The 24,749-nt window shown below is 35.5% G+C and overlaps 1 protein-coding gene across 1 annotated transcript in view; it reads right to left on the bottom strand.

Moving 5' to 3' along the window:
- Positions 1–24,749, bottom strand: part of LOC107553899 (TOX high mobility group box family member 2-like) — a 114,236-nt gene that overhangs the window by 72,658 nt on the left and 16,829 nt on the right. Inside the window, exon 3 of the mRNA XM_016236249.1 lies at positions 16,434–16,526. Coding sequence (XP_016091735.1) covers positions 16,434–16,526 — 93 coding nt within the window. The remainder of the gene's footprint in view (positions 1–16,433; positions 16,527–24,749) is intronic.

Below are 24,749 nucleotides of genomic sequence, written 5' to 3'. Positions count from 1 at the left end.
CTGAAGACTGGTGTAATGATGCTGAAAATTCAGCTGCGCATCACAGAAATTAATTACATTTTAACATAGGTTCACAAAAAACTGCTGTTTTAAATTGTAAAAATATTTTACAATTTTCCTGTATTTTTGTAAGTAAATGCAGCATTGGTGAGCAAGAAAACTGGCAAAACCATTAATTTCAATTCTCCACGCAAACTTACTACACACACTTAACTTACTTACCCAGATGAATGTTTTATCACTCAGTAGTTGCTCTTTAATTGTGATTTAATTGAGATTTTCTGATTGCAGATGCTGGTATCTGTCAGGGTAGAGTGTGTTTACGTGTGTGTGTGTGTGTGTGTGAACCTGGTATTTATCACTTTATGGGGACCAATTGTACCCACAAGGATAGTAATACCAGTAAATTTTGACATTTGTTAGTTCCCATGAGGAAACAAGCATAGTTTTATGAAAATCTAAAAATGCAGAAAGTTTCCTTTAAGGGGTAGGTTTAGGTGTAGGTAAAAAACATTACGCCTATGTAATATCCCCAGAAAACATGGAAACACAACGTGTGTGTGTGTGTGTGTATGTATCCTGATGTAAGAGTCTATAAAGCATTTCACAGACGATCATAAACTCTGTTAATACAGCTCATATTATATCACACCTTTCCACTCAAGGCCAGTTCCTGTAGAAAGAGCCACGACTACAAACACCTGTGTATACAGTTAAAAACATACCGAGATTCAATAAAACATTCATTCTGTTTTCATGTGGTTTCTACTAAAACAGCCCTCAAATGACCTGTGTCTCTGCGTTTCAGCGTCTGTGTTTCCATACTGCACAGTATGTACTTAGTATGTACTATTTTTAAATAGCATGTTAGATTAGTATACATTATGCACGAAAAACAATGCAAACACTAATATGCTTTATTCTCATCACACGACCATTTTCACACAGCGATTGTGATTGATTTCACGCCTGCAAACAGAAGGTCAAGTGCATCGCATGTGGTTTACAGTTCTGATGCATATAGCACATTTTGACAAATGTCATCCAATGCATGCAGAAGGGTGTGCACAGTATACATACTACAGGACTAGTATGACTAGTATTTGTCCACCTCCTCTCTCTCTCTTTCTCTCTCGGCACGTCTGCCACGCCAGGCTTTTCTATTACCCGTCTAATTGCACATTCGGCAGTAACAAGAGCTCATTAGTGCTTAATTACACACGTGTTATTTAGTACAAACATCTCCATTTGGGCCCCTTTTGCCGTGTAATTGTTCTGAGGGGACGGCCGTTGAGATGAAGGACACGTCGCAGAGATTCGTACTGAGTACGGAAGGCTGGAAGTAGGTCATGTGCCATAGCAATAAACAAGGAACGCTGCAATAAAATAATATAGTCACACACACACACACACACACACACACACACACACACAAATGCACGCATGCCGAAGCCAGTAATATCCAAAGCTCATGTAATATTTACAGTGCACTAATAGAAAAATAGAAAAGAGAAGTAGACTCTTTTGCATCTGAATTTCAGAGAAAGCTGTAGAGTACATTAAAACTGCTGGGTTTTGAGAAGTCTGTCTGTGTGTGTGTGTGTGTGTGTGCTAGACAACATGTGTGTTTTTGCACCATAGAAATCTGACTATAAGATTATAGTGAATACTATACAGTACAGTGGATGCAAAAGTCTGAGAGCACACTGAAAATATGAGCTTTTGTTTATTTAAACCTGTTTATTTAAAGGATAATGAAAAGTATAAATATAATAGAAATATTTATATTGTAAGGTTTTACAAGTATAAGCATATACTATAAAATATAAATATTAAATATTAAAAGATTTTGCATTATTTTTGTGTGACTAATAAATTGTAAGTAAATTGGTTCATTTAAATGTAGAAATAAACAGATTTAGGATTTTGAAATTATTTAAATATTACAGAAAAATAAATAGTGAAAGGTTTTATAAGCATAAATATATACTATAAATAATAAATATTTAATATTAAAGTATTCTGCATTATTTTTATGTGATTAATCAAATGCAAGCAACTGAGTTATTTAAAAAATATAAGAAATAAACAGATTTTGGATTCTGAAAATATATACATTTTTATAGTTATGAATATATACCATAAATTGTATATATCACATATTCTGCACTATTTATGTGTGATTAATCAAATGTAAGTGAGTTTATAAAAACCTAGAAATAAATAGGATTTTGAAAATATATAAATATTAAAGAAATGTAAGCATTATAAGGCTTTATAAGTATAACTATATAGTAGAAATAGTAAATAATAATGATTCTCCACTATTTCTGTGTGACAAATCAAATGTAAATATATGCATTCATTTAAATCTAGAAATAAACAGCTGTAGGGCTTTGAGAAATATAAAAATAAATATACAATATATTATAAATACTAAATATTGAAAGATGCTCTTTGGAGAAGCATCTCAGATTATGCTGGAGAACATGATCACTAGGTTTTGTTCATGAAGCTCCAGTGTATCTTGCATTTATTAGTTCAACTTTTTACTCAGACTGCTGATAGTATAATCTGTAATTAAACATTTATATTCAAAGGGAAAATGTGAGATGGAAGCATATTTCACAAGCAGCCTTGAACTTTTGAACCCCACTATATTTTTAACTTTTTAAACTTGATGCAAAAAGCAATAAGCGATGCAAATAACCATGATAAAGTCACTTTAAATGCACACTTGTGAATGGCTTATTGCTTTTACAAAACAGCAAAAAAATAAGTCCAATTAATAGTTAAAATACTAACTGAAAAAGCAATATAGTCCATTAGTCTAATTGTGGCTGTTTACGGCTGACAAACTTGTGCATTAATGTAGAATATGCATTAGCCTTCAAATGCAGCTCATCCAATCAGAATGAATAAATCATCCTGGATGCTGATTGGTCGAAACAGTCAAAACACACACCAATGATGTGCCATAGCAATAAACAAGAAACGCTGCAATAAAATAATATAGTCACACACACACACACACACACACACACACACACACACACAAATGCACGCATGCCGAAGCCAGTAATATCCAAAGCTCATGTAATATTTACAGTGCACTAATAGAAAGATGGCAAAGAGAAGTAGACTCTTTTGCATCTGAATTTCAGAGAAAGCTGTAGAGTACATTAAAACTGCTGGGTTTTGAGAAGTCTGTCTGTGTGTGTGTGTGTGTGTGTGCTAGACAACATGTGTGTTTTTGCACCATAGAAATCTGACTATAAGATTATAGTGAATACTATACAGTACAGTGGATGCAAAAGTCTGAGAGCACACTGAAAATATGAGCTTTTGTTTATTTAAACCTGTTTATTTAAAGGATAATGAAAAGTATAAATATAATAGAAATATTTATATTGTAAGGTTTTACAAGTATAAGCATATACTATAAAATATAAATATTAAATATTAAAAGATTTTGCATTATTTTTGTGTGACTAATAAATTGTAAGTAAATTGGTTCATTTAAATGTAGAAATAAACAGATTTAGGATTTTGAAATTATTTAAATATTACAGAAAAATAAATAGTGAAAGGTTTTATAAGCATAAATATATACTATAAATAATAAATATTTAATATTAAAGTATTCTGCATTATTTTTATGTGATTAATCAAATGCAAGCAACTGAGTTATTTAAAAAATATAAGAAATAAACAGATTTTGGATTCTGAAAATATATACATTTTTATAGTTATGAATATATACCATAAATTGTATATATCACATATTCTGCACTATTTATGTGTGATTAATCAAATGTAAGTGAGTTTATAAAAACCTAGAAATAAATAGGATTTTGAAAATATATAAATATTAAAGAAATGTAAGCATTATAAGGCTTTATAAGTATAACTATATAGTAGAAATAGTAAATAATAATGATTCTCCACTATTTCTGTGTGACAAATCAAATGTAAATATATGCATTCATTTAAATCTAGAAATAAACAGCTGTAGGGCTTTGAGAAATATAAAAATAAATATACAATATATTATAAATACTAAATATTGAAAGATGCTCTTTGGAGAAGCATCTCAGATTATGCTGGAGAACATGATCACTAGGTTTTGTTCATGAAGCTCCAGTGTATCTTGCATTTATTAGTTCAACTTTTTACTCAGACTGCTGATAGTATAATCTGTAATTAAACATTTATATTCAAAGGGAAAATGTGAGATGGAAGCATATTTCACAAGCAGCCTTGAACTTTTGAACCCCACTATATTTTTAACTTTTTAAACTTGATGCAAAAAGCAATAAGCGATGCAAATAACCATGATAAAGTCACTTTAAATGCACACTTGTGAATGGCTTATTGCTTTTACAAAACAGCAAAAAAATAAGTCCAATTAATAGTTAAAATACTAACTGAAAAAGCAATATAGTCCATTAGTCTAATTGTGGCTGTTTACGGCTGACAAACTTGTGCATTAATGTAGAATATGCATTAGCCTTCAAATGCAGCTCATCCAATCAGAATGAATAAATCATCCTGGATGCTGATTGGTCGAAACAGTCAAAACACACACCAATGATGTGAAACAGCTGTTAGCATGACCTCCGGTGCTTAATTAAACTGCTAAACACACTTCGCTTCCGTGCAATTCAATCCAGTTCACTAGAGTCCAATTGACATGTCAGTTTGCTTTGGTTCTGACCTTTGGTTCAGTCTCAGTTACTGTAATCTGGCAACAAGCGGCACCGTCCAGGCCAACTTGGACCGAGCTATTCAAACAATCCAGTTGTTGCCAGAACAGCGTCGAGGAGAACAGCGGCGGTAATGACGGCAGCCAGCGTTGCTCGTCTCCTCTCCGGAGAATGAATAATATTCTGGCAGAGCCGAATCTAATAGGCGCTCTCTCTTAGATATTCAGCTGAGAATGGCACTTATGAAATATTAATATCATACAAAAATATGGCAACTCCAGCACACTCCATCTCTCAAACTCCAGCGTAATTGACTATGCGAGTCTTTCCAAATCAGGCGGCGAGGAAGCGAGAGGGAGAAAGAAAGGAAAAACAGAAAGTAGGAATATGTCAGCTTTGCGGCAGAGCGCTTCTCATAAATGAGGACGAATTAAACGTGCAGACGTGACAAATGGACGACGGATCTGATGACTGCATGAAAACACAAACACACACGCGGCAGCACAACACAATTAAACAGCCGTACCGTGATTATGTGTCACTAAATTATGATTATTGGACGTGTTTACACATTCAGATAAAGTAAAACATTAGTAACAAACACTTGAATCATAGATGGACCACGACGAAAATGTATTTAAATGAAACCCTCAGTGTTTATTCCTGGGTTAGGGAAGGGACCGTGCTAAAACCTCCTCAAACAATTTGTCATGTAAACAAACTAATACACAGAAAAAAATTATAAATGTGTTTCAATGCACTTCACTGCAGATTTGTCAAAAAAATAACACATATCGGGCCACGCCCTCCGTCTTCTCTGATTGGCTAATCATATGCGAGTCTCACAACAAATTCACGAGCTCCAGCTGTGGCTGTTATTATGAGGCCTTATTTCAATCTTATTTAAAGCTCAAGTATCAGAAACACATGTCGTGCTGCCCATTTAAACAGCATCACATACTACACAAACACACAGACCACAGTTCAAGAGCCTTCTTAAAACATTTTTTAAAACACCTTAAAAACATGTTTAGGTGTGAAAGCTCAGATACAGGGACTCCTAACAAAAGTACTATTACAAAATAAATGAATAAACAATATATTATTGTATTTAATTCTTTCATAATATTTGATTATTAGTCAAACAACTGTGGATTTTTAGACATTTTATATATATATATATATATACTCAAAAAAATGCTGAGTTGTTTCAACCCAATGTTGGGCCAAATATGGACTAACCCAACTGTTGGGATAAATTTTGGTTACATTTTTAAATTAGCTTTTTAACCCAACAGTTGGGTTAGTCCATATTTGACCCAACATTGGGTTGAAACAACCCAGCATTTTTTAGAGTGTATAATTATAAAAAATACCAGAATTTTTACATTTTTCATTAACAAATGTGCTTTATTAAAAAAAAACAATATTTCGTTTATTTTTTTTTAATCATTGTCATTTAACCCAAAGCCAAATAGATCTGAGAGATTCAAAAAGTATTCATATTCACTTAAATATTACACAATAAGTATCTACTATCCATGAGGAAGCCAAATGTTTTTTAAAGATGACACAAAATAACATGCACAAACAATAACAATATATTAACAATATATTTTTACATTTGAATATTGCGATGGGACTAGAAAACATTTAACTGTGAAATTATTTGTTAATATTATTTTTATGACCTTGGTTAGCTCAGCAGAAGAGTACATGTATGTTCATAAAAGATATAGAATGTTGATAAAAATTATGAAAATATGTAGACTATTACTAAACCATACCATATAATGCACTGATGAAGTTTGCTGATATGTCTTTAAAGTATTTATTAAAAGCAGATGTATAGTTTTATTAGCAGTTTATGGTATTTGGATGCCCATAAATCCGTATCACATGAGATTACAAATTGGCATCAGCTGCAGGTCCAAACGACGCCAGCGCTGCTCCCTGGATTACACATCAAAACATTACATTAGCGCATATTTAGAAATTTGAGATCTCATTTGGCTAATCCTGCCGTCTTCAGACGGTTTAGTGTCGACACCTCGCTGTGTGTTTAACGTTTAGCTTACAGATCAAATGGCAGCAAATGAGGGAAAACACTGTGAAGAAAACTCATTAATATCTCAATTGCTTCAGATATGTTTCAATGATACAAATCAAAAGTCTGCAGTCAAAAGTAAAAAATCTCAATATGAATTCAATCATTTCTCATCAAATGATCTGAGCTGGTACAATCATTCATTTTATAGATCTATTATCTTAATGAATGACAACTTTTGGCTCAAAAGTTTCATCTGAGACAAAATTGAGACAACTGAGCTGTAGGAAAAATCATAAATAATACAGTATCTCTTGAAAATCTTAATAGTTTCTCCTAAGCAGTGATGAGATTTAAAGGAGAGCAAATGCAGAAAACATATGTTTGAGATGTTTCTCCTGAGAAAACAACCCAACAATGTCTCAAATTGTGCGCAGATTTGCCTAAATACCAAAAATTTGCAATTAAAAGTCAAACATCTCAATTTGAAACATTTCTCATCAAATGATCTGAGCTGCTCCACATTCATTTTATAGCTCTATATTATCACTGGATGACAGCTAGTGACTCATTTGTGTTTATTTCTCCTAGAAATTTTAGGAGAAAGATATGAGATGAAATTGAGACATAACTGAGCTATGATTGAGCAACAGAGATGAGATTAAATGATCGAACTCAACTCCAGAGAAACAGATGTTTGCTGTGTTTGTCCTGAGAAAACAACCCAAGTAATTTCACATTTGTCTCAAAAGAGATTTCCCCAATGTCTCAAATTGTGCTCAGATACCAAATCAAAAGTCAAAGATCTCAAAATGAACTCAAACATTTCTCATGAAATGATCTAAGCTGCTTAACAATCATTGTACACCTCTATACTATTACTAGATGACAACTATTGGCTCATTTGTGTCTGTTTATTTCTCCTGAAAAGTTTTGGGACAGACATCTGAGACGGTTGAGACATAACTGAGCTATGAATGAGCAACAGCGATGAGATTCAATTCAATCCTAAGATGTTTCTCCTGGAAAAATACAATGACATTTGTCTTTAAAAAGATCTCACCAATGTCTCAAACTGTTCTCAGACATCAAAAATCAGAGATCTCAATATGAACTCAAACATGTCTCATCAAATGATCTGAGCTGCTTAAAGGGATAGTTCACCCAAAAATGAACATTTACTCACTCTCAAGCCATCCTAGGTGTATATGACTTCTTTCAGACGAATACAATCGGAGTTATATTCAATAATGTCCAGGCTAATCCATGCTTTATAATGGGAGTGGATGGTGGCCCAAATTTTGAAGTCCAAAAAATTGCACACATCCATTATAAAAGAAGTCCACACGGCTCCGGAGGATTAACAAAGGCCTTTATAACTTTATAAACCTTAACCTCTAGCTTCCGCTAACTGTCGTACGCACGTTCACGAGAGAGTGGCATCCAGCGGAAGACATAGGACGTAGGCGTAGCATAATCTCCAGTGAGAATATGCTAGTCTCGCGAGAACCAAGTTTTGTTTACAGCAAAGGAAAACCAGTGTCCTCTTGGCTTATATCGAATTCCTACGACATTTTTCTTTACAAATCCTCGTTTTGTATTACTACTACTACTTCTTCTTTGGTGTTTATTGGCGGTTGGCAACCTAACTTATTGGTGCATTACCGCCACCGACTGGAATGGAGTATGCATCAGGATATTTGCTTGTATATAGTATAGAAATAAACATAAAAACCAAGCAAAACAAATAAACAAACTAGAAATGAAAACAAAACAAATAAACAAAAAAAATGTTTTTACATTATTTACTTCCTTTCAAAAATTCAATAATATAATCATACAACTTACTAGCTGTTTTCCCTAATAAACCTGATAAAGAAAAGTCATTGTGTTTTACTTTCTTCATTGACTGAATAAGACGATATCTCTCATTGTTGTATTTCATACAGTGAAGTAATACATGCTCAACTGTTTCTTGTTGTCTACAGTGTATACACTCCCCAGTAGGGTGCTTGCCAATTCTACACAATGTACTATTAAGTCCAGTATGACCAATTCTAAGGCGTGTTATGATATTTTATTCCCTTCGATTCCTATTCTCCTTTCTCCCAGCATCAACTATTTTTTGTATATTATATACATGTCTACCTGTTTCATTGTCATCCCAATGCACCTGCCAAACTGATTGTGTATATGTTCTAATGTATACTTTAGCTTCTGCTTTACTTAATGGAATATTTAGATCTACTTGCTTTATTCTTAGAGTTTGTTTGGCCAGAATATCTACCGTCTCATTTCCCTCCACACCAACATGAGCAGGAATCCAAATGAATTGTGTAGACATACCCTTAACTTTTATATCATGCATCTTGCAGAATATTTCATTGATGTTTTGTATTACTAATTCTGTGTTTTGTTTTGCACTCTCCGCTGCGCTTCCACGTTCGTCACCGAGTTTGTGTGCGTACGACGGAAGCTAGCGGAAGCTAGGGATTAAGGTTTAAAAAGTTGTAAATATGGATATTTTTCTTACAAAAACGCATCGCGTCGCTTCAGAAAGCATTTATTAACCCCCCGGAGCCGTGTGGACTTCTTTTATAATGAATGTGTGCAATTTTTTGGACTTCAAATTTTGGGCCACTCCCATTATAAAGCATGGATTAGCCTGGACGTTATTTAATATAACTCCGATAGTATTCGTCTGAAAGAAGAATGTCATATACATCTAGGATGGTTTGAGATGTAGGGGTAATTTTCATTTTTGAGTGAACTATCTCTTTAACAATCATTTTATAGCTCTATATTGGATGACAACTATTGGCTAACTAATCTCCTAAAAACGTTTTAGGAGAAACATCTGAGACAGTCAAGACATAACTGAGCTATGAATGAGCAACGGCGATGAGATTAAATGGATTAAATTCATTTGAGATGTTTCTCCTGAGAAAACAACACTAGTAATCTCGCATTTGTCTCGAGAGAGATCTCAACAAGATCTCAAACTGTGCCCAGAAACCAAAAAATTACAAATTTACTCAAAAAAAAAAAGGTACTCAAACATTTCTCATCAAACGATCTCGGCTGCTATAAATATTCCTTCTGGAGCTTAACTAGTGACTCATTTGTCTCTGATTTTTATTCTAGAAAGGATTTTAGGAGAAATATCTGAGACCAAGCTGATACTTAAACTCCATTAAGTCTCCAGAGCAACAGTATTCTCCTCTGGCACCATGTGAAGAAAGGAGGGAAAGAGACTCACGGTGAGAGAAAGAAAGCCTGTCGGTTTCAGAGCAATAAACTCTCTGAAAATAACTGTGTGTGTGTGTGCGTGTGCATTCTGTGTTTTGTTTTGCACTCTCCGCTGCGCTTCCACGTTCGTCACCGAGTTTGTGTGCGTACGACGGAAGCTAGCGGAAGCTAGGGATTAAGGTTTAAAAAGTTGTAAATATGGATATTTTTCTTACAAAAACGCATCGCGTCGCTTCAGAAAGCATTTATTAACCCCCCGGAGCCGTGTGGACTTCTTTTATAATGAATGTGTGCAATTTTTTGGACTTCAAATTTTGGGCTACCATCCACTCCCATTATAAAGCATGGATTAGCCTGGACGTTATTTAATATAACTCCGATAGTATTCGTCTGAAAGAAGAATGTCATATACATCTAGGATGGTTTGAGATGTAGGGGTAATTTTCATTTTTGGGAGAACTATCTCTTTAACAATCATTTTATAGCTCTATACTGGATGACAACTATTGGCTAACTAATCTCCTAAAAACGTTTTAGGAGAAACATCTGAGACAGTCAAGACATAACTGAGCTATGAATGAGCAACGGCGATGAGATTAAATGGATTAAATTCATTTGAGATGTTTCTCCTGAGAAAACAACACTAGTAATCTCGCATTTGTCTCGAGAGAGATCTCAACAAGATCTCAAACTGTGCTCAGAAACCAAAAAATTACAAATTTACTCAAAAAAAAAAAGGTACTCAAACATTTCTCATCAAACGATCTCGGCTGCTATAAATATTCCTTCTGGAGCTTAACTAGTGACTCATTTGTCTCTGATTTTTATTCTAGAAAGGATTTTAGGAGAAATATCTGAGACCAAGCTGATACTTAAACTCCATTAAGTCTCCAGAGCAACAGTATTCTCCTCTGGCACCATGTGAAGAAAGGAGGGAAAGAGACTCACGGTGAGAGAAAGAAAGCCTGTCGGTTTCAGAGCAATAAACTCTCTGAAAATAACTGTGTGTGTGTGTGCGTGTGCGTGTGTGTGTGTGTGTGTGTGTGTGAGTGTGTGTGTGTTGTTCACCTCCAGAGGAAGCTGAAAGGTGAGGGTGTGTGTGTGTGTGTGTGTGCGGGGGGGTGAGCGGATGTTTAACTGAACCAACTTTTAACTGAACCCTGTGTGTCGAGATGTAAAGATACCGAACAAAGGCCTAAAACCTCGTTCCCCTCCCCTCACCGCAACACCTGACGCACGGGGCCGAGGAGAAACGGCACGTTTCCTCTCAGAGCTGTTAAAGTGGTTGTTCTGAGCTCAACCTTCATGCCATGGTTTGGTTAGGCTTCTTAAAAGGCGGCTGAGGAGACGCTTGATAAAAGGCAGATAATTTTAAACCATTCATATGTAAATGCATGTACGCATCCGGAAAACTGAGCAAAAAAAAAAAAAAAAAGAAGACGTTTTTTTCCCTCTGTCTTTTTTTAGATCGTTCCTCAGAACTCTGGGCATTTTAAAAAATATCATATTTTTCCGTTTTAGTTATGAACGTGTCAAGACTCTGTGAGAGAACTCTAACTAACTGCAGAATAATGAAATCCACAAATCCACACCGAATACAAGTTTGAATATTTCTATACATCACTTTCTATATTTTTATGACGATGTAGTCATTAAAATAATCCAAATGGTCCCACAGAATTCAGGGTTTTAAGCAATGTGTTTCCAAGACTTTCGTGAGTACTGGATGAGGATTGTTTTTGAAATCGCTTTATAGAGAAGATTACAAAGAGAATTCTGTAGTTGACTAGATATTTTGGGGCTGAAAATAACTGGAATAAGACCTTAAAGACACTTTAATTAAACCTTTATATATAATGCATATTGCAATGCAAGTACTTTAATGCATCAATTGTAATGCACCATAAAATGCATTCTCCAAAGTTACACTACATTGTATTACTTAACTATTCATTATTATACCTTTAGAAAGTATACATTAAGTATGCATTTTTTTGATGACAACATTTTTTTATTTTTTTTATTTTATAATGCATTTTAACCTTGTGTGTAATTATTTATGAAAAGACATAATGCATTACAACATACATTATGAATAGCTTTATAATGCACTATGCATAAAGGCTTTAAGTAAAGCGTTTCCAAAAATGTAATTTAAAAAAATGACTTTTCAGGCCTGAAAATTAGAATTTCTAGGTTAAAGAATATTACAATATTACCATACTTGCTTAAAAAACATATATTTTATGATATTTTTTATTAGTTAATGCTTATTCTTATTAAAATATTTAAAAAAATAATAATAATAAAAAAACTAAAAACATGCCATGGAAATTTTGTTTTTTAACACTACCATGATGATAATACCATGGCATTGTTTAAAATACCTCACAGTGCAATGATGTATGGATATGAGAATCAAATACTGCATCATGGTCAGCATTTTCAATGACTTTTCCAAGCTTGAAAATTAGAATTGTACAATTTATAGGTTAAAAATACTATAGTACTACCATAAATGTTCAAAAACCATTGTATAGTCATGCACTAAATATTACTAAAACATTAAAATATTTACAATAATATAATAAATATGAACATAAGCCATATAAATATTATTTTTAACACTATCAAGATGGTAATACCATGGTATTGTTCAAATGTACCTCAAAGTACAGTGACAAGGAAACCAAATAGCATCTTTCAAGCCTGGAAAAACCCCATCGACATTTAAAAATTCCTTGATATTTGCAGGTTTTTTCCTGGCCGTGGGAACCCTGATAATGGATAGGATGAGGTAGGACCGGTCAGCGTGAGCTGCTTTGTTAGCACTCCAGCACTGATAAATGATTTACGATGCCGGTTTCTGGAACATCAATACCATCTCTTTTCTAATTAAAAAGAAGCCGCCCACAATGTTGCACACAACGGTATTCAGTCGAGCAGGACGACGAAAAGATCATTCCAAACGAAAAGCTTCTGTAGCATTCATCGTGTTTTGGAACAATTTTATTTCCATAGTTTCACATTTTCAGTTAATGTGCTGAGTAGATCAATTGAAAACAAAAGTGGCTGGCGCGCACGGTTCGAGTTTTTCCAGTGAGTCATACGTGTTTTATTTTGTTAAATACGGACGTCCTTTCAAGTAACGGAAAGTGAAAAAGGAAACTTAGGTAATTCTGAGTCAAACGTGCTCACTTTTGATGGTGAGTCACTCTTGAGGGTGATTGTGTGTGAACATTTGCAGCATTGCAAACGTAAGATGAGTGTATTTGCACCAGTGATGCTCAACTGCAGAAACACTACCACATGTGCACATGATAAAAACGATGCCTGCCATGTAAAGATGATACTAAAATGACTGTATGTTCACGTGCATCCCAAATAATACACTGCATTCAACCAATGCACTATAGTAAATATGTTGTTCGACTAATATCATTAAAAAAAAAATGCATACAGCATGTTTCCACATTGGCCATTATGTTAATTTGCTTCACAGAATCAATTTTTTGTTGTAAATTATGATGTACAGTTTCATAAAAATGTTTGGTTTGGTTTCATAAATACACAGATATCAATCTGCGCATGTTTCATGAATGAGGCAATAACAATATCCACATTAAATGATATTCACTAATAAATACTTGTACCAATTGTACAGCCATACATTTTATAACCTTTTTTATTAGTACTTAGTGCTTATTATTACTAAAATATTAAAATATTTAAAATAACATAACAGAAAATTAAATATAACTATAAAAAAACTAAAACTATGTCAATATGAAGAAAAATAGCAATACAAATATCCAAATTAAATCATATTAACTACAAAAAGTAAAAATACAAATAGTACCAAAGTATTACCATGCATGTCTAAAAACCATTGTATAACCATTTATTTATTTACTGCTCACTATTACTAAAATATTAAAATATTTAAAATAATAAAATAGAAAATAAACAACATTGCACCAAAAAGTACCATGATATGAGTACCAACATGAATATGGTAATCACTCAGTGAGTCTGCCACAGTATGTTTTGTAAGTCAAAAGCAGTTACACTTGACTGTTCGGTTTTGGCTCAAACTTGAAGATCATCCTGTAGTGTGTGTGTGGGTGGGAGGTTATGGTAGGTGTGAAAAGTGTGGCCCTATGGGGACATATAGGGACTCTCAGTTCATCACGTGACTCTCAGAGAACCACAAAACCAACACAGACAGACAGACAGAGTCATGCTCAGACAACAGGGGGCGCTAGAGAAAGCCCTGATCCAAACCTAGTGTGCTGCCTACACAGACCACCATGAGCAAACCCAGTACTGATTATAAATACGTTTATAGTTTGAAAACAATCAATAATCCACTTCACAGTTCAATCCAAACGGATTATTCTACCCAGTATCTGTGTGCTGTTTATTATTCGTTTTAAAGTATTGCGACATTAGTTTAGCAACACGTTAATGCACAACTCTCGACTTGAATCGCTGTTTGTTTGAGTTGTTGACTATGCAGAGCGTTACAAGCCAATCACTAGTGAGCTTTCATTTCAGTAAGGATGCTAAAGACTTAAGGCTCATTCACATGAAAAACGATAACTAAAATGATAGCTATATAACCACACCAGCGGACGATAACGTTCTGTTTATTAAACCCACGCACTGGAGTTTTGTCATCTGTCACTTTAAATGCTCGTGTTCTTTGAAGTATGGTGGATTCTGATTGGCTGTCGGTGTTTTTATCATTCATCTGCTGGAAAAAATAAATCCCACCGTAATTCCAATTATATTTTTAATCTTTAGTTATCGTTATTGTTGTGGTGTGGATTGGAATTAGAATTACGAAGTGTTAACATGACACAGCTTTTGACTAAAAACTGAATTTTTTTTACGCGTTTTGGCCATTCATTTACACAACAACAGCGTTTTGGGGGCCTGAAAGCGCAAACTTTTGAAAACGGGTTTCAAAGTGTACGTTTTTGAAAATGCTAGCATTATCATCTCCATGTAAAATACAAAAATGCAAATTTGTGAAAACGGTGAGGTCGTGCACATGCTTAATGTGCATGTAGTCTATAGGAATGCGTATGTGCACAGGCACATTCAAAGTCACAGCGCCAACTACTGGCCTGGCATACATAACATAGCGTTTTTAGTCATGTTTGCGGAGTCTTTTTTACAGCGATGTCGCCTGTATGCAAAACTTTTCAAAAACGTTGTCATGTAAAACGTACATTGTACACTTTTGTCATGTAAAACCCTTAGAAGGATTATTTAACTTTTTAGGTGTCATTATTGTTATTTTCCCAACCCGGTCTCGTGGCAAATACGTACCTGGGGGCACATTTTTGCAAGATGCGAAATACGTACCAATAAGTACATATCACTGCAGTTTCCAAAAAAAATCACTAGAGGCAGTAAAACTCCAACACCTTTTAAATTATTTTCACACAGAGTATGATTTACAGAGTTTCGATTAATAAAGCGTAATTTTCGCACAATTACTTGAAGAGTATTATGTTGTGACTTCAAAACATTTTTAATATGCTGGGAGATTTGAATCCAGCTTCATATTAATGGGTTTTCATCAACGATAGGTTTGTTCGGTAGCTCACGGAGTACGGAGACGTACTTGAGAGACGAGGAGCTCTGGTTCAAATCCTGTGTAACTACGGTTTGACAAAACAGTTCAAATCTGCATATAAGGTAGTTAAAATGGCACGGTTGCATCAAAAAATGTTTTTTTATATCAGTTTTGCATTTGTTAACACTATCGGGTAGGTTCGAGGAGCTCTGGTTCAAATCCTGTGTAACTACGGTTTGACAAAACAGTTCAAATCTGCATATAAGGTAGTTAAAATGGCACGGTTGCATCAAAAAATGTTTTTTTATATCAGTTTTGCATTTGTTAACACTATCGGGTAGGTTTAGGGTTGGGTTTGGTGTAGGGCATATTTCCAACACGACAGAGCATTATCTTTTAGCGACAGTCCCCGGATATTTGAATTCTGAGCCGCCGCAATACGTGCCTGAAGAAACGTAATAAAAACATAGCAATATGTACCTATATCAACGTAATAAAAACGTGCAAAGGGTTGACGTATTGAACCCGTGTTTTAGCGCCACTCAGTGGACATTTCTCTTTGAAACTGCGGCGAAACGTGCAGTAAGGTACGTAAAAACTGTGTTGCAGAAATGTACGCAGAGGTATGTATTTTTATGAGACTGGGTTGTATTTTCCTTAGTGTGAAAAAAGCATGCAACTGCAAACAGTAACTACGCAAGCTCGATTTTACAACTAGTACGTGTTGCATTGGCAGTGTATGCTATAGCATTGATGTTAGCATCTGTGTACTTGTATAGAGTACGTTTCTGGTCTGCTAGCTGCTTGGATCAGAGCTGAAGAAGGTAAGAGCGTCGGGTCTCACCCCTGACGAGGGCAGTCTTTTCTCCTCAGGGTTGGGCCTCACGGGTAAAGCGCCGTACAGCCTAACACCTCGATCTCCTACACCGTATCTGCTCTGAGAGATGGAGAAAAGAGGAGACAGACAGGAGAGAAAAACAGAGGACAACGGGCCTGACTTAGAAGAGTCTCAGAGGAACAAGAGACACAAACCACCGGAGACAATCAACATCACTAATCGAAACATCAGCAATAACAAACAAGATTTCTGTGGTGTTTTCCCTCACTAAAAATGATACTAGGCTGGATGTTGTTTCAAAGGTGTTGCTATGCAGAGTGGTTTCTAGGGTACTCCAGATGGTTTCAAGTGGGTTACTATGTGGTTGCCAGGGTGTTGCTATGCAGTTGTTTGCATTCTAAGTGGCTGCTAGGGGGCTCCAGATGGTTTCAAGTGCATTACTATGTAGTTGCCTGGGTGATGCTATGCAGTTGTTTGCATTCTGTTTGTTACTATGTGGTTGCCAGTGTGTTGCTATGCAGTTGTTTCTGTTCAGAGTTGTTGCTATGGTGCTCCATATGATTTTAAATGTGTTAATATGTGGTTGCCAGGGTGTTGCTATGCATTTGTTTGCATTCTGAGTAGTTTCAAGGGGGGCTCCAGATGTTTTTAAGTGTGTTACTATGTGGTTGGCAGGGTGTTGCTATGCAGTTGTTTGTATTCTGAGTTGTTGCTAGGGTGCTTTAAATGGTTTTAAACCTGTCGCTATGTAGTTGCTAGGGTGATGTTATCTAGATATGGCTCGGCCCCCTCCATCAGTGTGCGTCTATGTTTTTTTTCAGCTGTTTTATCATCCAGCAGGTGTAAATTGTGTGTCTGAACTGTAATATTTGCTGTCAGGGCTTTGATCACATGACTATCAGCACTAGTACTAGTAAACGCCACTAACAACATATTGTGCTCAGCAGGAGTAATGACATATGAACTGATTTCAGTCAGTCATTCTGGCCTCTTCCCACTGCGTGTATCAGTGTGTGTGTGTGTGTGTACGTGAGTGAGTGTGAGTGAGTGTGTGTGTGTGTGTGTGTGAGATCTCCTCTGTCCCGCTCTGTGTGTGAGGCTTGTTTGAGGAAACGCTCCCGGCAGGAGTTTTGGCAGTCTAGGTTTTGGGAATCGGAGCAATCCAACATCTAATGATTCACACAAGAGAGTGTGCCAGACACACACACAAACATATTAAACTAGAGTAGTGTACTTGTAGTGTACACTGCTGTCTATCAAATGACCCAAGAGAAATATTACAAGAGGATGATGAAATACAGCCTCAGGCTCATTAACAAAATACCATGGTAAACGTACAAGATAATACCACAGTATTCTTTGAAGTACCATGGTATATGAACAGCGCTGGGTAGTAACTGATTACATGTAATCTGGATTATGTAATCAGATTCCAAAAATGTAGTATGTAGTGTAATTTGATTATATTACATTTTGAAATGTACATAATCAGATTACATTTACTTTCTATGGATTACATGATTACAAATAATTCACAATTCCAAATTTTACCCAAACATTACCTAAAATGAGTAAACTAAATTACATTACTAACAACTATTTTCATTATGTCATTTGTAATGTGTATGAATATGGAAAAGGTTGTTTATTTTAAATACTCATGCATACAAAAAAAAAGTACCAAAAATGTTTGTTCTTTGGACATGCACATCTCAAAGTACCACAGTAATACCACCTGACACATCACAGTACCATGGTACCTTCGATCTCTTCAAAAAATCAACAAGCTTGATGTAAAATCTTTCCTCACACTAATATTCGACAATCATTCTCTCTCAGCCAGTCTTCATAACACAAGCAAACCCACACGTGAAGTGATTCAAGTGCTGAATGAATCTGCATATCACTGTAAATCAGAAAGTGCTGTATGACTAACAATATGCTGTCAAGTAAATCCAGAGTGCCGTATTTAGCGCGGTGAGAATGTCCCTCATCAGAAGTGGCAGCTCGGGCCGGCCACGATGACTGCGCCGCTAATCGCCCAGACAGAGTGAAGGGACCGTGGGATGTTGTCATCTACTTTTCTTTCTTTCTCTCTGATTTGTATCTCTCTCATCACTGCAGCTAAACTTAGACACGCGACAGGGGTTTTCTGCACCTCATGTCTTCCTGTTAACCGCCGCACGTGTCCGTAATCGATGTGCCCTTTACTGCAAACTTTACTGTAACCCGTGGGTGACTTGAGAGGGCATTTCTGAATGTCTCTACCGAACAGATACCAGAATAATTGTGGTGAAATCACCTGTTTGACTGGAAGTTGAGTTTAAAATAAAAAGCTCATGGATAAACATTCGTAGTTGACATGTTGTGTATTTCTGCTAGCTTAGCTAGCTTGCGATGTGGCTACTAACACATGCAGACACATACAAACACATGCAAATACTTTAACACAACCAGTGAATCACACTGCATATGCATCTCTGGGGAATATATATATATATATTTTAGTGCTGTCAAACGATTAATCGCGATTAATCGCATCCAAAATAAAAGTTTTTGTTTACATAATATATGTGTGTATACTGTGTTTATTTATTATGTATATATACATACACACACATGCATGTGTATATTTAAGAAAAATATGTTACGTTTATATATTAAATAAATTTACATATGATATAATTTTTATGAATATAAATGTATACACGTAAATACATGTAAATATTTTCAAAATATATGCTGTATGTGTGTGTATTTATATATACATAATAAATATACACAGTATCTCTACATACATAAATATGTATGTATATATATATATATATATGGTCAATATATATATTGAAATCACACTACATTATGCATGCTTAAGCATGCAAGGGAAACCCATTTAACATATTGTTCTTCTGAATAATGTGACTTGATGAATTGGCAATTAAAACTACAATTATTTTAAAAAATTGTTTTTGTTAATTGACAAGGCTGAAATAAATATGAGATGAAAAATGTAGATAAAAATTTGATAAAACATTAAATTTATTAAATTAATTATATCGCAATAAAAATAAAAATAAATAAAAATAATTTAAACTTAAAAATAAATTAAAACTAAGTAGAAAAAATCTAATAAAAATGACACAAGCATGAAAGCATGAAATTACTAAAACTATATAAATATAAAAAGAAAAGCTAATTCAAAATATGGATACATACTGTAACATTACAGTATATAAATTAAGCTAAAATAATGCTGAATAAGACCAGGAACATGTATATAGAGAGGTCATGTAAGCATGCAATGCTGTGTTAAATATAAAACTGCTAACGTCGATGCTTTCTGACACGATAGTGAAGGAGAAAGGACGTTTAAAAACAAACAAACAAGACCGAATCCGCATTAAAGAGAAACGCAAAGCACCAGCTGCTTGATGCAAATGTTCCGTAAACCGCAAGACCATTACTGCAGTTTGAATATTGGATATTATTACAATGCAAATTGCATAGGGCTAGAGATTAAGTTGCAATTATGGCCTGAAAAGCATCAAGACCGGTGGAATGATTCTATTTCAGGCGCTGCATGCTGGGATACAGACAGTAGGGATGTACTTAGTAATATTAAATATAGTATAAAATACTAGGTGGTGTGGCTGGGTACTAAGTGTGTGTGTTTAAGTGATCATGCCAAACACTTAACGCTGCTCAATAAGGGTGAGATAAATTAACTCGACAAGCAGGAGAATAAATGTCAACCCTGCGGTGGAACCCAACACTTATAACAGTTCAGCCAAACATGAAGATCCTCATTTCATTCCAACTCATACGGTTATTTTTGCGTGAAAAACTTTCAAGGAATGTTCACTCTGCTTTTTTCTATACAGTTTATAATGACCAAGTCTGTCATGCTTCAAAAAGGCTAAAAATACCATGCAAGTATCGTAAAAGTAGTCATTGTGACTTCTGTGCTATAATTATAATTATAAAAACTCTTCTGACTCAAATGTAAGATACTTTTATGATGTTTTTGTCTGTATATGCTTTCATTGCATGGGACAGAGCAGCACGAAGGTGTCTGATGAGTAAATGATGACGGGATCTTCATTAGTGGGTGAACTAGTCCTCTAACTGGAAGTTCTGTCCAGTGTTTTTCCGTCTGTGAGTCATAAAACATAATCAAAACAAACTAATATAAAAGAGGGCGAATGATTATAAATGAGATGGAAACAGATCTGTGTCTGGCTTTCTTTCTTTCTTTTTGGAGTGATTGTTAGATTTCTCATTAGTCTCTTACAGATTCTGTCTCATTATGTAAATAGGGGGATTTGTCTTTTGGGTAGTGTGTGTGTGTGTGTGTGTGTGTGTGTGTTTAATTAGGATTACACAGACAAATGGGGATGGGGTGCTACTGAACACCTGCAACACAACACAGACACACACACACACAGTCTGCACACACACATGCACGCACGCACACACACGCACGCACACACACACACACACGCACACGCACGCACGCACACACACACAGGTCATTACCAGGATCTGTGCTGCTTTTGTGGGAACATTTGGAGAATTCCACAAATGAATTCAAATATGGTCAAATAATGGAGTTGACTATTTATTGCACTATTATACATAATCAAAATAGCTGTAATATTTCATAAACCTTTCCCTGATCCGTTAACACTCACTAATATAATTTCTGAAACACAAAAAAACTCAAACTGGACAGAAGATGTTTCAGATTCAAAAACTCACATCTGATGTTAATCAGTCAATTAATTTGTTCATAAGTTAATTAAAATTATGTTTCCAACTAAGCACATTTCTGGATGCCCCTGAATAGAGGTTCAGTCAGATTTAACTCATTTCCGAGCACAAAACTACAGTCAAATAAACCCATACACACATTCTGTATTATTTCTGTAGGACGCTGATGTTTCTCGGAGACATTTAGCTACTTAAAACTAACCTAAAGTGAACCAGCGGTCCGAGCGATGGCTTTTATTTCTCTCTGTCATTGCATCACAGCTCAAATCTCTTAAGCACACAATGTTCCCACAGGCCTTTACATCGAAAATAACTCTGGCTGGACGCCGTCCAGTTAATAACTGTGTTTGTACAATCAACATATTGTTTTGGCCATGTGAAGATGAATGACCTGTTTAAACGGGAGAGACAGACAAACAGAGAGAGACAGAGCGTTGCTGATCGGATGAGGAGAAATGAAAATAGTCAAGCTGCTGTGAATATTTACAGATGTTAAAATATAAATATGCTAGCAGATTTTCTGGTGAAAATATGAGCGCTATTTGACTATGCAAAATTCACCGCCGTATTGCTAGGGTTTTGTGATTGGCCGGGACGTTGCTATGTAGTTGCCAAGGTGTTCTTATGGGTTTTTACTGCATTGCTATGCATTTATTACAGTTTGCTGGCTGCTTCCCAGTGCATTATGCAGTTGCTGCAGAGAGTAATAATGGATTTTGTGATTGGCTAAGGTGTTGCTAAGCAGTTGCTAAGGTGTTCTCATTGGTTTTCAATGCTGGGTAGTAACTGATTACATGTAATCTGGATTATGTAATCAGATTACAAATATTAAGTACTTAAGTATAATAATATAATTTATAATTAAGTAACACATTTGCATGTTTACAGTTCTCTGACATTGGGTAATGGTCACATGACATGCAGGTAAACAAATAAAACATTTCACTATTTTTAGTAAGTGTTTATTTTGATGCTAAAATTATTTATTTATTAGCTTTTCATTAAACTCACAAACCCCCTGCAGTTGCTTCACGAACCCGTTTGGGAAATTTTGACGTGATGTAATGTTTAATGTACTTCATGTTGTTAATAACAAAGGATAGAATATGTTTTCTTTCTCGTTGTATTTTTTTACATCAATATGGTACAAGATTATCCTATTTAAATCAATGCGATAAACAAGTTTGGAGTAATCTAAAAGTAATCAAAAAGTAGTCTCATTATATTACTTAAAATGTGTAATGTAACGGATTACGTTACTAACTAAAAATGTTTTATGTAATTTGAAATCAGTAACAGAGTACAATTTGTAAGTAATCTACCCATCACTGTATTGCTTTATGTTTACTCTGATGTTCTGGCATGATTTCAGTATGCATTGAATTTGCAAGCACACGTGCACATGATCTCGCCTGGTTCAGCGTTTCTTTCTGCGGCTGTCAAGCTCACAGTCAGAGTGAAAACAAAAGAGGCCAATCACGTTACTTTCATTTCAAACACTCAGAACAGCCAATCAGAGGCGGGTTTCTCTTCTCACCCTCCAGTGCAGCTGTAAAGGGGATGCTGACTGGATCATATGATTCAAACTGAAAATACCTTCTGACTGTCGATCATCCTTCTGAGTTGACATGATCACAGAGATGCTGACAAACTTTCTTATGCGTAAAAACGTGCACCGAATTTGAATGCAATGATGCCCACAGAGAGAAGAATCATACATGAGATCTCAACAGTTTCTCCTAGACAGTAATGAGATCAAATCAAGACTGTAGTATGTTTCTACTGACAGAAAGACCTATTAGGGTCTCATTAGGGAATTTTGCATTGATGTTTCAATGAAACATAAGGAAGAAAGCCATTCAATTTTAAATAAAGCAACATCTGAGCTATAAAACGTTCCTCCAACATTTGGACTGTAAGCTTGGCAACAGGTTTCTGCGGCTGAACCAATCCCCGTCAGGCTTCCCCGTTCCTCATCTCTCTTTCCCGAGTATTTGGTGTTATGTCACCGTTCCATACACAGTAATGACAAAAAAGAGGCTGCATTAAAATAATCGCGGGCCAGACAAAAGAAGGAAAGTGATTTCTTAACATGAAAGCAATCTACTTACAACCATCTGCTCGTCGTCTAAATCAAAAGTGCTGTTTCCAGAGAAAAGCCTTCCAAACGCTCGCTGCCAAACACACATTTGAGACGTGATGGAGTTTGAAGAAGCCAAGTCGCAAAAACATTGTTCTTGCAAGTTAAGACAAACTCATTTGGATGCTAACAGACAGACAACAGACCAGTGAAACTTCTTATGCTGAATTCAGTCCAAATCAGCACACGCTGTAAAAAATAACAATTTCAATTAGAACCGCAAAGTGTTTTACAGTCTGATGCCACGAGAAGTATTAAACTTCAGTCTGTGTGTGTGCGCGGCCCAGACATGAATGTGCTGTTACTTTACTAAGTGATTAGATGCAGGATTTTTACCTACTGAATGAAAAACAAGTGAAAAAAATCCCAAACGATCACAGAAACACTTGGGCCTGCAATTAAAAACATAGCAATGCACTAAATATCACTCAGATCTCCTTAGCAGCCACCCAGAACAACCTAGCAACTGCAAAGCAATCTCCTGGCAACCACTAAAACACTTAGCAACCCCATAGCAGCACACTAAAAAATCACTCAGAACTCCTTAGCAGCCACAAACCAACACCCTGGCAACCACCCAAAAGTGAGTTTTTTACTTTGAAAATAAAGTTTAAGTTCAAACACACACAAAAATTGAAACTATAATGATTGTATTTGACAACGTTAGAGTTTTAATTTGTCAAAAACTCAATTCAGAATGCCACATAGCAACGCCTTGGCAACCACCCAGAACAGCCTAGAAGTACATTTTACACTTTAAAAGTCTAGTTTGAGTTCAAACACAAGAAAAGTGAAACTATAATGACTGTTTTTGACAACTTTAGACTTTTAATTTGTCTAAAAATCACTCCGATCACCTCAGCAACCACCCAAAAGAGCCTAGCAACTGTAAATCAATACCCTAACAACCACCAAAACACTAGCTCCCACAGCACACTAAAAATCAATTTGAAACTCCTTAGCAACCACATAGCAACACCCTGGCAACCACCCAGAATAGCCAAGCAGTACATTTCACACTTTAGTTCAAACACAAGAAAGCTGAAACAGTAATGAATGTATTTGACAACTGCAGACTTTTAATTTGTCCTACAGCAGAAGAGATTATATCGAAAGCCTGTGCAGCAAAAATAAATCAATATATATTTCCGTACATGAATGTCTAATACCTTTCTGACACGTCAGACATTTATTGGTGTATCCAGGGCATTAGGCTGGCGACAGTGCTAGTGACAGTTTTAGCCTGTGAGTATGAGACCTTCTGATCCTGCCGTGTGTGTGTGCACACGTGTGTCTAATGATCTCATGGGGTTTATTTTCCACAGCAGATGTCTCGTGTTGAACAACACAGTAAATTGGCGTCCATGCTGACAGACAGATCAACATGTACTGAAAATATGAGAGACATGCAA

Source organism: Sinocyclocheilus grahami, unplaced genomic scaffold (assembly GCF_001515645.1).
Source record: "Sinocyclocheilus grahami isolate Dianchi unplaced genomic scaffold, SAMN03320097.WGS_v1.1 scaffold485.1, whole genome shotgun sequence".
In the NCBI taxonomy this organism is placed as follows: Eukaryota; Metazoa; Chordata; class Actinopteri; order Cypriniformes; family Cyprinidae; genus Sinocyclocheilus; species Sinocyclocheilus grahami.
This window is presented reverse-complemented; position numbering and strand designations above follow the sequence as displayed.